The sequence below is a fragment of the Pantherophis guttatus genome, chromosome 2 (genome assembly GCF_059756535.1).
Source record: "Pantherophis guttatus breed Tessera chromosome 2, ASM5975653v1, whole genome shotgun sequence".
Lineage (NCBI taxonomy): Eukaryota > Metazoa > Chordata > Lepidosauria > Squamata > Colubridae > Pantherophis > Pantherophis guttatus.
The window spans coordinates 44085881-44107203 of record NC_142064.1 but is presented as its reverse complement, the minus strand read 5'-3'; the positions used below and the strand labels follow the sequence as shown (position 1 = coordinate 44107203).

Here is a 21323-nt window from a genome sequence, read left to right as displayed (position 1 = left end):
ACATTTTGGTTCTCATCCAAGAAGGAAACTTCTTTCTGGAGGAGAAGCGAAACATCTTCAAGGAAAAACAAAGTCCAGCTGTTTTTTGAAAAAGCACCTTTGGGACAACCATGGCCTGGGTGACTGAGAATCTCCATAGACTTTCAAGTCAGTCCTGGCAACTGCCTGTACTGGATTCTTTAAAATTGAGATGAGTGACAGAAAATGACATATATTTCACGATACCATATTGTTTTTGCAATTTTGTAATCAGACACTCTATGCTTATCCTAAAAAAATAAAGAGCATTTTCAAATGTCCAATTTATATTGGGAAATGAAACATAAACTAATAATTATCTGCTCATAATTCACCGACACTTTACATTATACTAAATTACTGTCAGCATTATCTAGACCTGAAAGGTCACTATTAAAAATTCTACATCAACTTCTTCCTATATTTTATATAATCAGAGAACATTATGCCCTATGTAATTAATGGGAAACATGCCCAAATCCAGACAGAAATATCCACACACTGATAAAGATTCTGGACAATACTATTATTTTAAAGGGGAAAAAAACATTCAAATGGATGTTCTAGTTTCCATCCAATTTTATTCTTCTGAATGCTTCTGGAATTATAAACCATAGAATAAGGATGGTATGTGACTAGAGTCAAGCATTTTATTTTAAAGCATTCCTGCCCATCTTCAAGAAAAAAAGAAGGAAAGGACAAACCCTATAGGTAATCCTCAATTTACAACTTGTTGTTTTGGTGAATATGATATTTTATGGGAAATTATATTCATGGTGGCAATTATTTTAAGAATGAGCTCCTCTGATGAAAGTCATTTCGTAATGCTGCATTGTCCATGATACCCTATCATATTTCCAAATGTTCTCTGGCCCAGAGAGGTTGGAGATTCCATTAGGAAATACACTTTTAAATTCTAATTTCATGAGCTCTGCAAATTACAACTTTATACAATCCACTGCAACAGATATTGGAAGGCACCTGGCTGATCAAGCTGAGGTGGCTTAACTCCATGACATTTATGGCTTTTCTTCCTTTTCTTCATTTTTTCAGATGATTTCTGATTCAAGCTTTGTATCATAAAATATTCCAGCTAAAATCAAACAAAACATGTATCACTAAATTTTGTAATCAAACTTATTTAAGAAGATGCAATTGATCAGTGTCACCCAAGTATTTCTAATTATTACTGTTGTTGTTAATCTAAATTTTCCTAAATACTTTGGATATAAATAGTTTGTAATCCTGCTTAAAAACTGTTTAATTCTCACTAAAACCAGCAGAAAGTAATCTAATGAGATTACATATTTGAAACAAAAATGCAGCTAACTGTAGAGTACTAGAAGTGTTAGAAACTACTTTTTTATAGTGTAAACATCCTGCTTCCTGGACCATTTTCTGGGAAATCACATAAATGCCCAGCTAGAATTGCCACTGAGAGAGCAAGAGACAAACAGCAAATGATTACAGTTAACCTGAGATTACAGTCTGTGCTGCCCTTACCTTTCATTGCAACAGGAAGGCAGAATGGCATACTGTGTGGTATAAGGTCTACATTTTTCTTCCAGATTTAATAACACCACTTTCTAAGACCACCATAATAAAATAGTAAAAGCTCATCATAACAAAATAAGAAATTTATGTAAATTATAAAATTATAATTTTATAAAAGATATATAAAAAATTTTGTATGAGCTAATGATCCAAAGTCACATGTGTCATGAAATCTATATTTAGTATTGCTTTAGTCTTGTGGCAGAACTAGGAATAATTACGGTAACTATTGTGATCTGTAAAGAAAGATAACACCAAAATTAGTGGAAGTGGGGTATTAATATGGTTATCCTCAGAGTACAAGTTTTCACAAATAATATTTACTACTTCCCAGAATTTTTGTGTGAGATATAAATGTAATAATAGTTAATGACATTATATAAGAGATATGTATTTAAAAAGTGGCAGTAAAAACCATTTCATTTTTATTTTACCAGCACTTAGAAATGTTACAATTATTTTTTTTATAAATGAGAGATACTATGTGTTTACAGAAAAATATAATTAGCACACTTTACAAGTGATGATCCCCTGTACTTTTTAAAAAAAATAGTTTGAGGAATATATCTAGAATAACTTTCATTATTCTAGCTTATTGATTATCCTGTTTTTGATGTGAAAAACTTCATACCCATTGAAGTCCTTTTTTAAAGTAGCTGAATCAACAAAGTTGGTGGCATAGTGGTTAGAATGCAGTACTGCAGGCAAACTCTGCCCACAGTCTGGAGTTAGATCAGCTCAAGCTTGACCCAGCCTTCCATCCTTCCAAGGTTGGTAAAATGAGAACCCAGATTGTTGAGGGCAATATGGTGACATTGTAAACTGCTTAGAGAGTGCTGTACAGCACTATGAAGAAGTATATAAGTCTAAGTGATATTGCTATTGCTATAATGGCTTATATTTGAAAACATTTTAATTAGAAAAAATCAATTTACATTCAGATTAAGATTGGTGATTCTACTACTAGCAGCACATATTATTTCTCAGAAATAATTTGAGGACTATTGTTTATGTTTTTAAGACACTAATTCATTTGTAAATGTCATTTATTGCATGACTGAGTATATCTCATCTAAGTCAAATTAATTTAATGGTGATTAAATTACAATGTCTAATATTGATTTAACCAATGATCAACTGGATTTATTAATAGAAATGAATTAGCTGTCTTCCCTGTAGACCCCACATGATGTGATGGCACTGATCTAGAATAGAAACTTCAGGTCATTAGATTTTTAAGTACCTCATGCTATTCTTTTAAAAATGTATTTTAGAATATTAAATATAACAATCATGGCTACAACTAGTGAGGTCTTATATCATGGCGAGCACTAGTGAGGTCTTATATCAAGACCTACTTAGTGGCGATAAAAGCGGCGAAGTGTAACTACTTTTCCGCTCTTATCGCATCGGTAGATAATCGCCCAGCCGCCCTGTTTAGGGTGACCCGCTCCCTTCTCCATCTGGGAGTGTGGGAAGACCCCTTGCAAGGGCGTGCTGAGGATTTTGCGTGTTATCTGCACGATAAAATCGCTCAAATTCGGGACGGCTTGGATTCTGACTGGGTGGGTTCAGGCGGGGTGTCTGAGGCAGGTCTTGAGACTGTTATCTGGGAGGAGTTTGATCCTGTGACTCCCGAGGATGTGGACAGGATGCTGGGGAGGTTGAACGCAACCACATGCTTATTGGACCCATGTCCCTCCTGGCTGGTGCTGGCTACCCGGGAGATTACACGAGGCTGGCTCCAGAGGATTATAAACGCTTCTTTGAGTGAGGGCTTCTTACCTCCCGCCTTGAAAGAGGCGGTGGTGAGGCCCCTCCTCAAAAAGCCTTCTCTGGATCCGGCTGTTTTGGCAAATTATCGTCCTGTCTCCAACGTCAAGAGTGTGGTGGCGCAACAGCTCCCACAGTACCTGGATGAAACTGTCTATCTGGATCCGTTCCAGTCCGGCTTCAGGCCTGGGTACAGCACAGAAACGGCATTGGTCGCGTTGGTCGATAATCTCTGGAGGGCTTGGGACAGGGGTTGTTCCTCTGTCCTGGTTCTATTAGATCTCTCAGCGGCTTTTGATACCATCAACCATGGTATCATGCTGCGCCGGTTGGAGGGGTTGGGAGTGGAAGGCACCGTTCTACGGTAGTTCTCCTCTTATCTTTCCGACCGGTCACAGCCCGTGTTGGCTGGGGGGCAGAGGTCAACCTCGAGGCACCTTGTTTGTGGGGTACCGCAAGGGTCGGTCCTCTCGCTTCTCCTGTTCAACATTTATGTGAAACTGCTGGGTGAGATGATCCGTGGATTTGGGGTGCGGTGACATCTGTACGCTGATGATACTCAGCTGTACATCTCCACCCCAGACCACCCCAACGATGCCCTTGAAGTGATGTCCCGGTGCCTGGAGGCCGTGCGGGTCTGGATGGGGAGGAACAGGCTCTGACTCTGCCCCTCCAAGACCAAGTGGCTGTGGCTGCCGGCGTCCCAATATAGCCAGCTGGTGCCATCGCTGGCTATTGGGGGTGAGTCATTGGCCCCCACGGAGAGGGCTCATAACTTGGGCGTCCTCCTGGATGCACAGCTGCCTTTAGAAGAGCACATGACGGCCGTGGCCAGGGGGGCTTTCTATCAGGTTCGCCTGATACGCCAGTTGCGTCCCTTTCTGGATTGGGACAATTTATGCACGGTCACTCATGCCCTCGTCACCTCTCGCCTGGACTACTGCAATGCTCTTTCATGGGGCTCCCCTTGAGGAGCACCCGGAGGCTCCAGCTGGTCCAGAATGCAGCCGTGTGGGTTATTATGGGGGTGACATGGCGCTCCCATGTAACACCTCTCCTGCGCGAGCTGCACTGGCTCCCGGTGGTCTTCCGGGTGCGCCTCAAGGTATTGGTTCTCATCTTTAAAGTGCTCCATGGCTTAGGGCCCGGGTATTTACAAGACCACCTTCTGCCACCAATAACCTCCCACCGGCCAATCCGCTCCCACAGAAGGTCTCCTCAGGGTGCCGTCGGCCAAGCAATGTCAACTGACGACCCCCAGAGGGAGAGCCTTCTCTGTGGGGGCACCCGCCCTCTGGAACAAGCTATCCCCAGGAATACGACTGATCCCGGACCTCCGTACTTTCCTTCGAGCTTTGAAGACATTCCTATTTCAGCAAGCCGGGCTGGCTTAAAATTTTAATGGGTTATTTTATGGGAAAGGGTCTTAAATTTTGGGAAGCCAATTTGATTTAATTCTGTTTTAATTTATTTTAATTTTTATATTGCATGTATTTTTATCTTGGCTGTTCACTGCCCTGAGTCCTTCAGGAGAAGGGCGGTATACAAATTTAATAAACCAGAAACCAGAAACCAGAATGTCTACACTGATTTCTGTCATATGACTATCACTCCCTCTTTCTTTAAGATACTGCGTGGAATGAGAAAACAATACTAATCATATTTTCATTGCACAATTTACAGTTATAAAAATAGTTTGGACTACATATACCGAGATAATAAAATTTTAAATCAGTTCTCCCGACCTTCTGAGGTAGTAGGATTGCACTTTTCAGCAAAAATATTGGCTGAGAATTGAAAGTTTCAATCAAAATTTAACTGGAGGATGCCAATTTGCAGAAGACTGACTTATCAAAGCATGGGCCCTGATTTTGTGTCACATAGTTTCACATTTGTTCCCACTAACATCTGACCTGAATTTTGCAAACTCAAAAGAAAAAAAAGTCAAAGACTTTGCATCTTAACCTATTATACTTACCACCCCACCAAAATATTTTCCTATGTAAAAATCATTGAGGCTATGCAGTTCCAAGTAAGTGGCTCCTAGTTCTTTAGCAAGTTGAATTCCTTCAGAAGCTGTAACACAGCTACCTCTGTCTGAGATACACAAAGGACAAGTGCAGGGGACTTCTGTGAAAACAAACAATTCAGTGATTCTAAACTCTACCATGTTAGTTATGCATTAAACCATGGAGTATTATACCCCTAAGAACCAGACTTGGACAAGAATTATACAATTATTTTAACTTGAAATATTATTAAATATTATTTTTCTCTATATATCTTTAAAATTCTTCATGCTACTTAGATTTATCTGAAAAACAATTGCATCTAAGTTTTCTATGATGCTGAATTGCTTCCCACCTGAATACAAATATGATTTACTATACCAAAATTACTGTTCTTGTACTGTAGGGAAAAAAAACTTTTTTTGGTAAGAGACTGAAATTTCATTCCTTGGTCTCCTTTTTGGATTACTTCAAACTGAATATAATAATCACTTGTATTTGGCAACAATTTAAAAAATAAACGATTAATGAGAAACTATCATGGCTATTATTTAACTATACTGTATATTGTTATAACAAATTGAATCTATTTTAAGAGATATATTTAGAATATGCTAAATAAAATTTCACTTCTTCAACAGTTTTTGTTTTCTTTCTCAGAACCTTCTATAATTCCCCAAAAAGTTTATGGATTTTTGGGAATAATATGGGATGGAACACTCAAGCTTCTCAGAAGTTCACAGAGAGTCGTACTGCTGAAACAAAGAATATTTGTAGCTTGGGATTGAAATGAGGAGTCCTCAGTATTCTCTGACTTTGGTTGTTTTCAAACTAGATCAGGAGATAACATCATCAGTTGCCAGTAAGGAGTGAGACAACTCCTTACTAACACAGATGATGTTAGCTAGTTTGGTAATGAAACGTACAAGAAAACAACCAAGTCCAGAAAGCACCAATGACCCCTCAGTCATTGGTGCTCTTTTAAGGTTCCAACCACAAAATCACAATATTTTTTTTAAAAAAAACAAGGAAGACAGAAATTAAAACCAAAGAAATATCTATTTATTATCTTTTCCCAAGGGATTACTTTCAGATTATTAAAAGCTGGTTTTTGAGAAAGAGTGAAAAAAAATGAGGCATCTTTGAATTATAATTCTGTAGAAACATACTGATAAACTGCAAGAAAGAAGTAATCGATCCCAGACCAAATGCTATAAAGACTGTTCTCTTGAGCTGATAAGCAATAAGTGGAAACCACATACTTTAACATGCGATGTGAGTGGATAATTGCTCAAAAAAATTATTATGTTTGGCCAGGCTGACAGAAGAAGGAAGAGATAGCTGAAAAGGTTTATGGATGGGATTAAAGAAATTACAAGGATGTCTTTGGAAGTTATTACTGGAAACAAGTCAAGATAGTGAGCATTTATGCATTAAGTTACTTGATGGCACAAGACATCTGAAACTTGCTTTTAGATGGTTCTCTCCTCACTCTCCAATTGGCTGAAGGAACACAAAGGCTATAGGGAGTACTGGAAACCTGACTCAATGAGACTTTGTGTGCATGAAAACATTTTATTGCTTACACAAGGTTCTTTCCAGATCCAAGCCTATGAATATGATCCTATGAATGGGGCTTCCCTTAAAGAATATCTAGAAGTTTCAACGAATGCAAAATGCAGTGGTGCACGCAGTTGTGTATGTTATTAGAAAAGTACACTCTTATGCTCTGTGAGTTACATTGGTTGCCAGTTTGCTTCCAGTCCAATTCACAATGTTGGTTTTAACCTTTAAAGCCCTTCATGGCAGGGTTTGGGTTACCTGACGGACTGCCTCTTTAAATGTATACCTGCCCAACCTATCGGGTCTGATAGAAAGCATACTGCAGGTTCCATCCACAAGGGACTTATGCTTGGTGAGCTTCTCTACCATGGCACCTCTGTCAATAGGACTGGGGTCTCAGGAAACGAAATCTTATGATAGCTCTATCACTGTGGGTGATTCACTTTCTCCTGTGCAGTGTGTTTTTTTAATGATGAGTGTTTTATACTTTCAATAATAATTTTTTTTATGTATTTGTTTTAACTAATTGTACATAGCCCAGAGTCATTCTTGTGGAATGGGCAGTCATATAAATGAGATAGATAGATAGATAGAGAGAGAGAGAGAGAGAGAGAGAGAGAGAGAGAGAGAGAGAGAGAGAGAGAGAGAGAGAGAGAGAGAGAGAGAGAGAGAGAGAGAGAGAGAGAGAGAGAGAGGACGGACTGACTGACTGACTGACTTTTCAGAAGTAAACACTTCTTGTTCAATTAAATTCACTCTCAAACAGGATTATAACCTAAAGAATAACAACATAAAAATACCTATGTATCAATACATGCAACATATATTCCACTGGTTTATTGACAGTTCTTGCTTCTTTTTTAAAAAAAACACAATTCATTTTACTGAAAGATTATCTTTATCACACAGAAATAAGCATCCTTTTTCATTTAAATGTTCAGCTAATGCAAACTTTCAAGTATGAATTATAGTCCTAAGTGAATAGGCTATCGAACACAATAAGGTGAATTCGGAACTGAAAGCTATCACTCAGCAAAGGTATTGTGATTAATATAATATTACAAGAGTATTCAATATTTATTGCTAGGCAGTCAATAAGCCTTGCAGACTGAATAAATAATCTCTGGAAAAAAGATATTCTTACAAGTGAACAAGCAATTATTCATGTGTGTATTTGTATCCATAAAATTACTAAGACTTAAGATTAATTTAAATGCTTTTTAAAATTATAATGGTATTATACACCTCTTCCCAGTACACTCAAAATTAGTTCTGTATCCACTGAGTTTAATAAACTGCAAATGAATTCCACTTGATAATCCTTCAAACAAAAGGAAAAAACTCTCATTCTATTAACAGTGGTAAATCACATTATAAATAACTAATTATTTCAATCAGCTTATCAACCATTCTAAATAAATTATGTCCACGTAGAACAACAGCAACACAATGTAAATAATATTTATAGTTACAGTAGAACCTCTGGTCACGAACGCTTCTGACCACAACCAAATCGGGTTCCAACCAAAAAATTCACCCAAAAAATATTTTTTTCGCAGCCGATTTCCCCTTCCGCGCCATTTTTTTTTGTAAGCGCCAAATTTCCAAAATTAGGTTCAGGTAACAACCAAATCGGTTTGCGACCAAAGTTATGGAACAAATTATGGTCATGACCAGAAGTTCTGCTGCATCTCTATAAATACACCTATTTATTTATTTATTTATTTATTTATTAAATTTATATACCGCCCTATTCCTAAGGGACTCAGGGCGGTGAACAGCGAACGATAAAAATACATGTAATACAAACGTTAATAATAAAAAACCAATTAAAATATACTAAACATTCTGGTCCTAGATAATTCAAGACATCCCAGTTTAAAATAAAATCAAAAAGCAATATAAAGGGAAAGTTAGGCCAGGCCGGCCTGCTGAAACAGGAATGTTTTGAGGGCACGGCGGAAAGTGCGCAGATCCGGAATCTTCTGTATCTCTGGGGGGAGCTCGTTCCAGATGGTGGGTGCCCCCACAGAAAAGGCTCTCCCCCTGGGGGCCGCCAGTCGACATTGTTTGGCTGACGGCACCCTGAGAAGCCCCTCTCTATGGGAGCGTACTGGGCGGTGAGAGGCTATTGGTGGCAGAAGGCGGTCTCGTAAGTACCCCGGTCCTAAGCCATGGAGCGCTCTAAAGGTGGTAACTAAGACCTTGAAGCGCACCCGGAAGACCACAGGGAGCCAGTGCAGCTCGCGCAGGAGGGGAGCCACATGGGAGCGCCATGCTGCTCCCATAACTACCCGCGCGGCCGCATTCTGGACCAGCTGGAGCCTCCGGGTGCTCTTCAAGGAGAGCCCCATGTAGAGAGCATTACAGTAGTCCAGGCGTGAAGTGACGAGGGCATGAGTCCCGATCCAGAACGAGTCCCGATCCAGAAAGGGACGCAACTGGCGAATCAGGCGAACCTGATAAAAAGACCTCCCGGCCACAGCTGTCAAGTGTTCTTCTAAAGACAGCCGTGAGTCCAAGAGGACGCCTAAGTTGCGAACCCTCTCCATGGGGGGCAATGACTCATCCCCAATAGTCAGTGATGGCACCAATTGACTGTATCGGGACGTCGGAAACCACAGCCACTCGGTCTTGGATGGGTTGAGCCTGAGTCTGTTCCTCCCCATCCAGATCCGTACAGCCTCCAGGCACTGGGACATCACTTTAAGGGCATCATTGGGGTGGTCCGGGGTGGAGATGTATAGCTGAGTATCAGCAGCATACTGATGATACTTCACCCCAAAACCACGGATGATCTCACCCAGCGGCTTCACATAAATGTTGAACAGAAGGGGTGAGAGAACTGACCCCTGTGGCACCCCACATACAAGGGGCCTCGGGGTTGACCTCTGCCCCCCTGTCAACACAGACTGCGACCGATCAGATAGAAAGGAGGAGAACCACTGCAACACGGTGCCTCCCACCCCTAACTCTTCCAACCGGTGCAGCATGATACCATGGTCGATGGTATCAAAAGCTGCTGAGAGGTCTAATAGGACCAGGATAGAGGAGCAACCCCTGTCCCGGGCCCTCCAGAGATCATCTACCAATGCGACCAATGCCGTTTCCGTGCTGTATCCAGGCCTGAAGCCCGACTGGAACGGATCTAGATAAGCCGATTCATCCAAGTACTGAGGAAGCTGTCGCGCTACCACACTCTCAACAACCTTCGCAATGAAGCGAAGGTTGGAGACTGGACGGTAATTAGCCAACACTGCTGGGTCCAGAGAAGGCTTCTTGAGGAGAGGCCTCACCACCGCCTCCTTCAAGGCAGCAGGGAAGACACCCTCTCTCAAGGAAGCATTTATAATCCCCTGGAGCCAGCCTCGTGTAACCTCCCAAGAGGCCAGCACCAGCCAGGAGGGACACGGGTCCAATAAACATGTGGCCGCGCTTAGTCTGCCCAGTATCTTGTCCACGTTTTCCAGAGTCACAGAATCAAACTCTTCCCAGATAATATTCTCAAGACTTGCCTCCATCCTCCCTCCCGAATCTACCCAGTCAGAGTCCAAATTTTCCCGAATCTGAGCAATTTTGTCATACAAATATTGTACAAAGTCCTCGGCTCTACCCTCCAAGGGGTCCTTCCACGCTTCCTGGTGGAGCAGGGAGCGGGTCACCCTAAACAGGGCGGCCGGGCGATTATCTGATGACGCAATAAGGGCGGAAAAATAGTTACACTTTGCCGCTTTTATTGCCACCAGGTAGGTCTTAATATGAGACCTTACCAGTGTTCGGTCAGATTCAGAACGGCTGGCCCTCCAACTGCTCTCCAGGCGTCTTTTCCGGCGTTTTATCTCCCTCAGCTCCTCGGTGAACCAGGGAGCCAGGTGAGATCGACGCCGGGTCAGAGGCCGCAAAGGCACGACCCAGTCCAAAGCTCCAGCGGCCGCCCTATCCCAGGCAGCCACTAGGTCTTCAGTCGAGCCGTGTGCCAGAGCCTCAGGAAATGGCCCAAGCTCCGTCTGGAACCTATCCGGGTCCATCAGGCGCCTGGGGCGGAACCACCTCATCGATTCCGCCTCCCTGCGGCGGGGTGTGGCGGTTCGAAGGTCAAAGCGAAGGAGGGAGTGATCTGACCATGACAAGGGCTCGATCGCTATATCCCCTATCTCGAGACCACTCAGCCACTGACCAGAGACAAAAACCAGGTCCAGCGTGTTTCCCCCCGTGTGAGTAGGGCCATGAACTAACTGGGTCAGGTCCATGGCCGTCATGGAAGCCATGAACTCCTGAGCCACCTCAGACGCCTCACCGACGGATGGCAGGTTGAAGTCCCCCATGACCATAAGTCTAGGGGTATCAATCGCCACCGCGGCTATAACGTTGAGTAGTTCAGGCAAGGCCGCTGCCACGTGGCAGGGAGCCAGGTACGTAACCAGCAGGCCCATCTGCACCCCATGACCCCACTTCACAAGGAGGGACTCACATCCGGCCGTCTGAGGAACAGTGGCCTCCCTCGGACTAAGACCCTCTTTAATGATAACTGCCACCCCCCTGCCCCTTCCCTGTGACCTTGGCTGATGAAATGCCCAGAAACCGGGTGGGCACATCTCTATGAGAGGGACTCCACCCTCCTGGCCCAACCAGGTCTCCGTAATACCCACCAGGTCCGCTCCCCCCTCCTGAACAAGATCACAAATGAGGGGGGCTTTATTTACCACGGACCTGGCATTGCATAGCATCAGCCGAAGGCCCAGGGCCTGAGGGTCTGTGCCACCTGGGGAATGAGAAGAGCATTGGGGGCCGGAGCGTGCCACCGCTTGAAGACAGCGAGCGCGCACTCCCGCAACTTGATGTGGCCCCCTACTCCCGCCATATCTGCCCCTCCCACCTACAGTACTGATGTAATGTCTATCAACAGCACAAGTTCTAACCCTCTCCTTGGCCCTAGATTCTGCATCTCCTCCGCCGTGCTCTTCAGATGGACTAGACCCCGTCCCTCGCGGGTTAATCCCTGAACCCATACAACCCACCCCCCTCCCGGGAGGCTCCCCAGCCTCATTATTTACATTGGAAACCACCCTCCTCCCAGATCCCCTTAAAATAGAATTTGAAAAACTATCTAAAAAACCCCAAAGCTTCCGGTTCTTAGCATACCACCTCTCGGGGTTCCAAAACCCGTCCTTGAGGGCGGCCCTAGATAACTGGGAGGGCCAAACTTGCGAGAGTGGGGAATCTCGCAGTGCTAGGAGTTCTGTTATTGAATACATCGGAGGTGAGATAGAATTGGAGGCGATGAAAGGCCATTTTCTTCTTAAGGTGTTAAAGATGGTTTAAAACAGATGGTTAAGACAAAAAGGGTAAAGTAGATAATTGTACAAGGAAGCTAATATAATAGAACATCGGAATACCATCTCCCTCTTACAATGATGGGAAAGTCTTGTGATTAAAATAAGTTAGTCATAAAAAGGGGGATGAGAGTCACAATGACCGCCCTCTCACGGCGACCAGTCCAGAGTTACAGAAACAAAGGAGAAGATGGTCCGTCCCATCCACTTGTATAAATATTACAAATAAATTGTTCAAGACTCTCGATGTCTATGCTTCCTCCCTTTCTGATACCAGCAAAAATCCGAAGATAAGGTCGAAAAAAGCAAAAGTGGAGCATCCAGGTGGAAGAGATGAAATCAAATAATCAGGATAATTAGGATAGTCAAGGAGGAAAAGATATTTTAAAAAGGCTATAAATTGATCAAAACAGCTGCAAGTTTGTTTGTTTGTTTGTTTGTTTGTTTGTTTTTCGCTGAATGGCCAAACTAGGCCTAGGTCTAGTAAGGGGGGGGGGGAGAAGCAGACAGGGGAAGATCAAAAAATGTCTTCAGTTCTCAGCCCCCACCACTACCATGCTCTTTCAGATAGGGCCATTCAGGTGATTAAGTTGAATTCAGGTGATTAAGTGAATGTCCAGGCCCCCTCCCCATTACATCGAGGGGGGGTAACTGCTTGCAGCAAAGCCCTCTCCATTGTCTAGAGAGGGCATCCTCATAGCCTAGCCTCCCGGTGTTGCTGCTGCTGTTGCTGTCAACATCGTAGTTGCAAGTGTCATTTTAGTCGGCTCCGCCTCCGTATCCATGGCTGCCGCCCCGCGTCGCCGCCCGCAGCGCCCAGTACGCTGCAAATCAAGTTTACAGCAGCCCAGGGACCGCCGCCGGTGCTGCCTGCGCCGCCACCGCCACAGCAACATCACTGACCGTTGCTTCAACCGCTCCAGCCCTGCAGCCGTTTGAATTATGACAGTCAGCTGGGCCTCGGTTTCAACGTTCGCCGCCGTTTACCGCCCGCCGCGCCATCCCTAACTATCTCCACGGCGGCCGGGTGTTCTTCCGGCTCCATCTACGGCTCAATCGAGCCGGCTATGCTTCAGCTTGCTGGGCGGGGGTTGTAAGATGGTCAGCTGCCCCCCCAACACCCTCGAAAATGCCGGACATCGCCCCTTCGTCCTTGGCATTCAATAAAGAGTCGCCATATTGGTCTGCTACCCGGAAGGAATTCATTAGCACATCCACATTGTTATTCTTCAGAAGTACTAGTGATACCATGAATAATGATTAAGATTTACTTCATAGTAAATTTTCATTCTAAATCAGGTATTAAATAAGTGAAGTCTTTTTATTTTTATTTTTAATGCGACTCTGGTACTGTTTCCTATTTTTCTTTGCACTTTCAATACAATTTTATCACAGTGCAAAGCTGTTTTTTCTTCCAAATCTGAAAGCTCTTTATTTTTTTCTTCCCCACCTAAAAATGCTCTGCAAAACATAGACGTCAATCAAATTTAAGAATTCATGTATTGTAAGGCTAAACTGCTCTAGCTACAATATACAGCAATATAATAAAAAAGCATGCCTTGCATATGATTATGAAACAAAAGAACTTTTGGAGAAATATGTCCACTTGAAATCTGAAATCCCAAATTACAAAATTGGAGTGTACTATTTAAGCAGTCAAATTCAGTCCTGTAATCCGATGAAAACACCCCAAGCAATTAGTTAATTAGCCTCCACTAACACACACAACAAAGGGGAGACTATCACTTATCTGAGGAATTGGCTCTACTGTTAAACTGTTCTCACTGTTAGAAAACCTTTTCTAATTAAGTCAGAATGTATCTTTCTGCCCTGAATTGTTCTTTCTGACACCATTTCATATATTTGGAGATTGTATCCTCCCTATCATCATTTTTAAGACTAAGCATACCTAGCTCCTTAGAACTGTCTTCATACCGTAGTACTTCATAGTCCCCTGATCATCCTCAATATCATTCTCTTAACTTGTCACAATTACTCTGAATTTTTCTTCTAAGTGCAGTATTCAGAATTGAGAGCAACATGAGGTGGGTCTGACTAAAGCAAAATAAAATGGAAAGAATGCATTATTTGGACATTATACTTCTGCTGATACAGTCTAAAATTGCACTTATTTTCTTTGCATCCACATTATACTGCTTTCTCATAAATAGAGTACATCAGTGGTGGGTTCTAACCAGTTTTACCACCGGTTCGCATCGTGCATGCGCTTTGCGCGCAATCACCGTGCACGTCCTCGCTTCGCTCGCACAGGCGCCAAGGTTCATTTCATTACTTCCAGCCTACTTCAGCCTATTTTGACCACTTTCAATGTTGTTGCTAATGTTTTAACTATCCTAGCTAATTTTGTAGCATCTATAAATCTGATAGGAATTCCTTCCATCTCTTAAACTAAGTTACTTAGAAAAATATTGAAGATACCAGATCTAGGACTGATCCATATAGCACCTGCTCAATATCTCACTTCAGTATTCAGTCGTAGCACCGATGAGCATTCTCTGAGTACAATTTGGAACCAAATGTATAGCCATATGTAAGTAAATTGGTAAACAGCTTGTTTTGAATTGCTCTGTTGAAAGTCAAGATACATAATGACTATAGCATTTCCATAATCTATTAAGAAAATTACCTGATCAAAAATGAGATAAGATTAAATCTGCCATCCCAGCACCCCATGGTCATATGATCCCAATCTAGGTGCTTGGCAACCAGTTGATACATCCAGTTGTAGCACCCTGAAATCACATGATTATCATTTGCAACTTTCCTTGCCAGCTTCCCCAGAAAGTCAGTAGGGAACACAGCAGGAAAGGCCACAAGTTGCTGGAGTAAATCTTTCCCACCCACATGATGCCCCCCTCCCAGCCTCTCTGTGCTCTGCCATACTGGTACTCGCATGCCTTGTGCATCCTGCCCAACTCATATCCCAATCTCTCCTCATGCTTCTGACACACACCTTTCAACCTCCCCAACTCACACATCTTGTGCACCTCACACTGTTGCGCAACCTCCCCTCCCCCTCCCCTCCCCAGCCCAAACCAAACATCTCATGTACTCTCTTGCATCCGCCCCCACAATTCACACCTCACCTCACCTCTTGCACATTCCTTTACACCAGGGCTGTTAAACTCGCGGCCCTTAGGCTTGCAGCCCTTGTCATGCACTGGCCATGCCCATGCCCGGTTTAGCGAAGGGAGAAAAAGTTGTGATACGTGACGTGACGCCAGGATGATGATGTGAGTTTGACACTCATGCTTTACACCCACCCTGACCTGGGCACTTGCCACTTTTTTTTTTTTTTTTTGCTTTAATTTATATGCCGCCCTTCTCCGGAGACTCAGGGCAGCTTACAATGCATTAAGCAATAGCCTTCATACGTTTGTATATTTATACAAAGTCAGTTTATTGCCCCCACAATCTGGGTCCTCATTTCACCTACCTTTGAAAGGATGGAAGGCTGAGTCAACCTTGAGCCTGGTGAGATTTGAACTTGCAGTAATTGCAAGCAGCAGATGTTAATAACAGTGCTTTAGTCCACCGTACTACAGGCTCTTCCTCTTATGCATCCTTCCAACCCATGCTGCACCTCTCAAGGATTCCCTCACATCCTCCCCAAACCCTTGCTATACCCTCATGCACCCTCTCCAATCCATGTCTCACACATCGGCTCACTTTCCAACCCTCATGACACCTCTCACATGCCTCTTGCAAACTCTCCCCAACCATCACAATTTCTCCCTCGCACCTCCATGTGCCATCTTGCTTTCTCCCAAACTCAGCAGTAGCCACTTACCTGCCTGCTGGCCTGGGACTTGCAACTTCCTGTCAGTTTCCCCACTGACTTAAGCCAAGGAAGTTGCCTTGCTTAATGGTCATAAAATTTGATTAACAATAGCAACTCAGACTGCAGGAATTGCCATTTCTAAATGATGCAGTCATGCTTTACAAGCGCACTGCTTAGCGACCAAAATTCAGATCCCAATTGCAATTGTAAGTCAAGGACAATTTGTATAACTTCACATAAATATTGTCTAAAATCATTAAGTAATATTATGAAGAAGCTCAACTGCCAAATATGTTATGATCAAATACTCAATGCACCACACAAACTGTTAAAATATCATGGAAATTATTAAAATTAATTTTCTTATCAAACAAAGACTGCTAATAAGTCTCTACATTAATCAGTATTCTACTATGGTCTTTTGGCATTAAGAGAATTCTGCTGCAGAATTCTTAATATTCAGCTGTGGTAAATACAAATATAATACCTACGCTAAGAAAAGGCTTTGTTACGGATATAATACAGTGGATGGCTTATTGCAAGTGTGTGAAGTGCAACATATACAAACAAAATGATGTGTTTCTTTAGCATGCCTAATCTACTATGAGTTCAGGAATCACTGAAGTTATACTAGTTTTGTTCCTATACAAGTTCAGAAAGGCACGCATGTGCTCACAAGGAGGCAAGTGAAAATATGAAATGCCAAAACATCATGTCACAAATCCTACGACTTAAATATAATGAAAATAATCAAGTATGATACAATAGACTTTGCATCATGACATTTTGTCATCTTTCCATCATTAATTGTAATTAGTCATATACTTCTATGGAAAAGTGATACTTTCCTGGGAAAGTTTGCTGTTCATAGTTGTACCAACCAAGTTTTCAAAGAATCACATTCTTCAACTCCTAACTCCGAACACTGCTAACATTTTTAAAATGAGCATACAGGTAGTCCTCGAGTTACGACCACAATTGAGCTCAAAGTTTATGTTGCTAAGTGAAACACTTTTAGTGAATTTTGCCCCATTTTACAACATTTCTTGTCACCATTGTTAAGTGAAACATTGCAGTTGTTAGTTAAGTGAATCTGGCTTCCACATTGATTTTGCTTGTCAAAAGGGGATCACGTGACCCCAGGACACTGCAACCATCATAAATATGAACCAGTTGCCAAGCATCTGAATTTTGATCATGTGACCATGAGGATGCTGCAATGTGAAAAATGGTCATAGGTCACATTTTTCTGTGCCATTGTAACTTTGAACATTAACTAAATGAACAGTTGTAAGTCAAGGACTACCTGTATAGCATGATACTGTTCCGGGTTATTCTCATTTTTTTCTCTTTCAACTGGAACCAATCAAACCAAGTAAAATGTTTTCTGGTAGAATATTAAGTTCAGTTCTAAGAAGTATTAACTTTATCATGACTGGTCTAATAACAAAGCTGTCTCATCATGATTCATCCAACACTTAGCATAATACTGATATCTCAGCTGTTTATAACATGACTTCTAGCACATACCGTTTTGTCTTGCACCAACAGCAGAAATTATAACTGGAACTGAACAGTGACTAAGTGTTTTCTTTATCAGTGGTGCATAAATATCTTTTACTTCTTGAAATGAAGACTTGTCATTTACAGAATATTTAATCACAATGATATCTGCTTCTCCAATGAGGTTCCGAGATGTGTACCAGTCACTTTCAAAAATATCCTATATACAAAACAAAAAGATGGAGCTAAATTCCATTTTTTTATTGATCAAGAGATGAGAGCACACAACTGCATAATAACTGAAAGTTTACTAAAACTTAGGATACATTTCTTTTGGGGATATTAAAAATGTGTACAGTGTCTGCAATAAATCAATTTGTTCAAACTTCATCTTGCTTCCTATGTCTTGCCTGCAGCAAACTTTATGTTAATAAACTGTTTTACAGTTATGAGTTTGTATACATAGGGTGACTAGATGAAACTAACAGTTAACAGCTGTAAAGAATTTCCAATCCAGCTGTCTAAATTTTAAAATGAATTTTCTATTCAATTATTGATACATTTTATATATAAAATACATGCATCAAAACTACTACTCATTTTAGTTAATTATAGCAATATCAGTTTATTGGTGCAGAACATTTTGAAAGCAGAAGCATTTGACTTTTAAAACGTTATCCTTACTGGAAATTAAAGAAAAGGTATAACTGAAAACCCTGACCTGGATTTACTGGATAAATAACTGCCATTAGTTCTTCATTTCTGAAGATCAATAAAACCAGAAATCAATTGCTAAAATTCCTAACAAAAACAGTGCTCTTTTTTTTAAAGGTTGTTCCAACCTCCTTTAATGATTGAAGAGCAAACAAAACATTTTACAAGGGCAATTAGAAATACCTTTTCTGAGATACTGAACGTGCCAACTTAGGTTTTCCTACATTTTTCCAGCATTTACGAATACCATTGTACCCTTTGATCACTCCACCTTTTATTACAACCTTTATAATGCTTTCAAAGTTCAGGTTAGAATCATGATACATTTATTTTTATAAGAAATTGAAGTTCAATTGTTTTTCCTGTAACATTCTGGAAAGCTCATTACTTTAGAAATGAAAGTTAGTCTAATGCCCTTATTGTCAGCTGATGAAAACTTTAGGCCTACTATGAGTGAATTTTTTGTTTTGTTAGGTTGTAGTATCACAATTCGAAGGATTTCAGAAATCACAAAATTTGAAAACTCAATTAGATTGTCCAATATTTTAAGTAACTGAGAAAAAAGAGAACATAGACTAAGTTCAGAATGTTCAGAGGTATGAGGAATACCTGCGAGCGGGGATGGAATGGAAAAGAAAGACAAAAGGTATGCAGGAACAATATTAAGAGAAGACACAGAAAAGACCGTAGGAATAACAAAATTGAAAACACATAATGTAGTTTGACATAATGAATATTCAGAAGTTTTACACCATGAATATCATGGACTGTATACACTTCTCAATCCACATTCTGAACCTAACAAATTATCCATTAGGAAATATTAGTGTTGAAATTCCTAGATTTTTACACATGCAAGATATTGCTTAACCAATGACAGATATTCCTAGATATTGTCTCTCTATTTCAAAGATTCAGAGATCCTTATTCACATACAGGCAAAAATCGTGAGGTGGGATTAGAATCATTAGAAAATAGCAAACATTCCATCTTAGTACAAATTAACATGGTAAATACCACAAGCAATGCCTGATTTATATGTATGTAGAACACTTTACAAACTGCTGGCAAAATAATGACCTCCATAAAAAGTTAATCTCAGATGCAGTTCTATTTCTGAAATCTTATATAAGACATGTAAGTAATGGTTGAAATGTACTTTTGAGACAAAAATACAGGATCACCAGGATCGATAATTTTCAATTATCTGTGTTTGCATGTAAATGTATGAATTTAAAGTTAGTATGTAAACTTACAGCATGTTTTCATAATCACTTGGCACAGACAATTACTTTCAAATGTGCCCCAATTACTCTTCTGTCCCATTAGAAGACTTGAGTATTAAATAGATTTTTTCCCCAAAGTTATCTATGCATATATCATATACAACACATTTCATGGGTGGGGGAGAGAAAGGGTGGACTGAAGCTGAGTATCGATCCAGTAAATATAGATCCTAGATGTCATCATCAGAATAAATTAGAAAAAGTGGTTTTGAGCATGTCTCTTCAAGCAAAAGTATTTTAACTAATTCTTTGTATTAATTAGCTATTAAACCTGTCCCATCTCCAGACAGGAAACCCTAATCCTAAGTGAAACTTCTATAAAAGAAATCCTTTTGGCTCAGACAACTGCAGTGGTTATAATACTGTAGTGTTATATAATTCTACTATTCAATAATGTGGGTGACAATAGCGTGAAAAACAACACTGTGGTAAGAATGATAAGAACTGACTCATTACCTATCCCTCTTGTTTAGCTTACTTTCTTAGTTTTCCTGACCACCCTGCAGATAGTGATTGCTTCTGCTGTGCTGTCCTGGTATTCTAAAAATACATTCACCCTAATATTCCTTTTAACCTCTTTATGTCACAGATTGGAAGCATATCATTTACATTATAAAGGATTATTTTATCATTTAAAATTAAAACTCTAGGAATATCGTCCACAACTATCAGATAGTTTCAGGGGATTAAAATATGTTATCTATCAACAATAACTAAGATAAGCAGCATTTCAGTTGTAAAGATTATAATACCAATATAATCTGATAATATTGATAGACTTTCATAGAAATGTAGCTCTCTGCTATTTCAGATACTGTATTTCTTGTATTTAAAATTTAAACTACAAGCTATTTATTCACATCCATATAAATCACTCAAAATCTCACATAAAGATATGAATCTAGGTAGTTCCTTATAAGAATTCTAATACTAACATCAAAAACATAACTAAAAGCTATTTTTTGCATAATTAAGAAAAATAACTGTCAATTTTTACAAGTTTACATTCATGCAGTACAAATAATATTCTAAGCTGAAAGTTAAACAATTTGCTTTTAGAAAAAGATCCAAATTAAAATTTAACATTGAAAAACCATATTATATTCTATTGGTTTCAGTAAAAAGTGTTTTATTCTATGACAAAAAACTGTTTCAATATAGGAATAAAAATACTTTATATATTTTAAGCTTATCAGATACCCCAAAATATATTCAACCAGGAGCAATCTGTAAAAGATTCAACTCTCTTTTTTATCTAATTCAACATATTAAGGGGTGAATACTATTTTAACACTTGGCCCAGATTATAGTAAAACTACAATTCTACACATGATTGCAGTGAAATAAGTCTAATGGAATACTTTGAGACTTAGATACTTCAGAATAGACATATTTAAAACTAATCTATAACTTTTTTTACTACATTCTCTTACCCAGAGAGGACAGTCATGTACCACCAATTTGACATTTCCAAACACACAAGCTTGATACTCGGTGAATGCAGGATTTCTAAGGTAACTGGCAGAGTTTAGTAACAAATTACTGTCAGTCTCTGAAACTAAAGCACTTCTCCCAAGATAGGTCCAGATCAAACTCTTCTGCTGATCATCCTCGGAAAATCCATCTCTTTCATTACCAAAGGCTACAATGTGAACAGACCTACAAATAAATAACATTTCAATGTGTTGAATTAAACATTTACTAAAACAAAAGTAAGAAAATATAGGGCGGGGAAAAGAGGAAAACCAAATTATATATATATTAAAAA

General features: G+C 40.4%; 1 protein-coding gene across 3 annotated transcripts in view; it reads right to left on the bottom strand.

Annotated features, from left to right (window-relative positions):
- Nucleotides 1-21323, bottom strand: part of RHOBTB3 (Rho related BTB domain containing 3) — a 77901-nt gene that overhangs the window by 14360 nt on the left and 42218 nt on the right. For all 3 annotated transcript variants that reach the window (XR_015732160.1, XM_034440708.3, XM_087885900.1), the window contains 4 exons: nt 20989-21214; nt 17583-17775; nt 5324-5475; nt 1000-1111 (listed from right to left, as the gene is read on the bottom strand). Coding sequence is in view for 2 of the 3 variants with exons in the window: in XM_034440708.3 (XP_034296599.2) it covers nt 1000-1111; nt 5324-5475; nt 17583-17775; nt 20989-21214 (683 nt within the window). In the remaining variant the exon portion in view is untranslated. The remainder of the gene's footprint in view (nt 1-999; nt 1112-5323; nt 5476-17582; nt 17776-20988; nt 21215-21323) is intronic.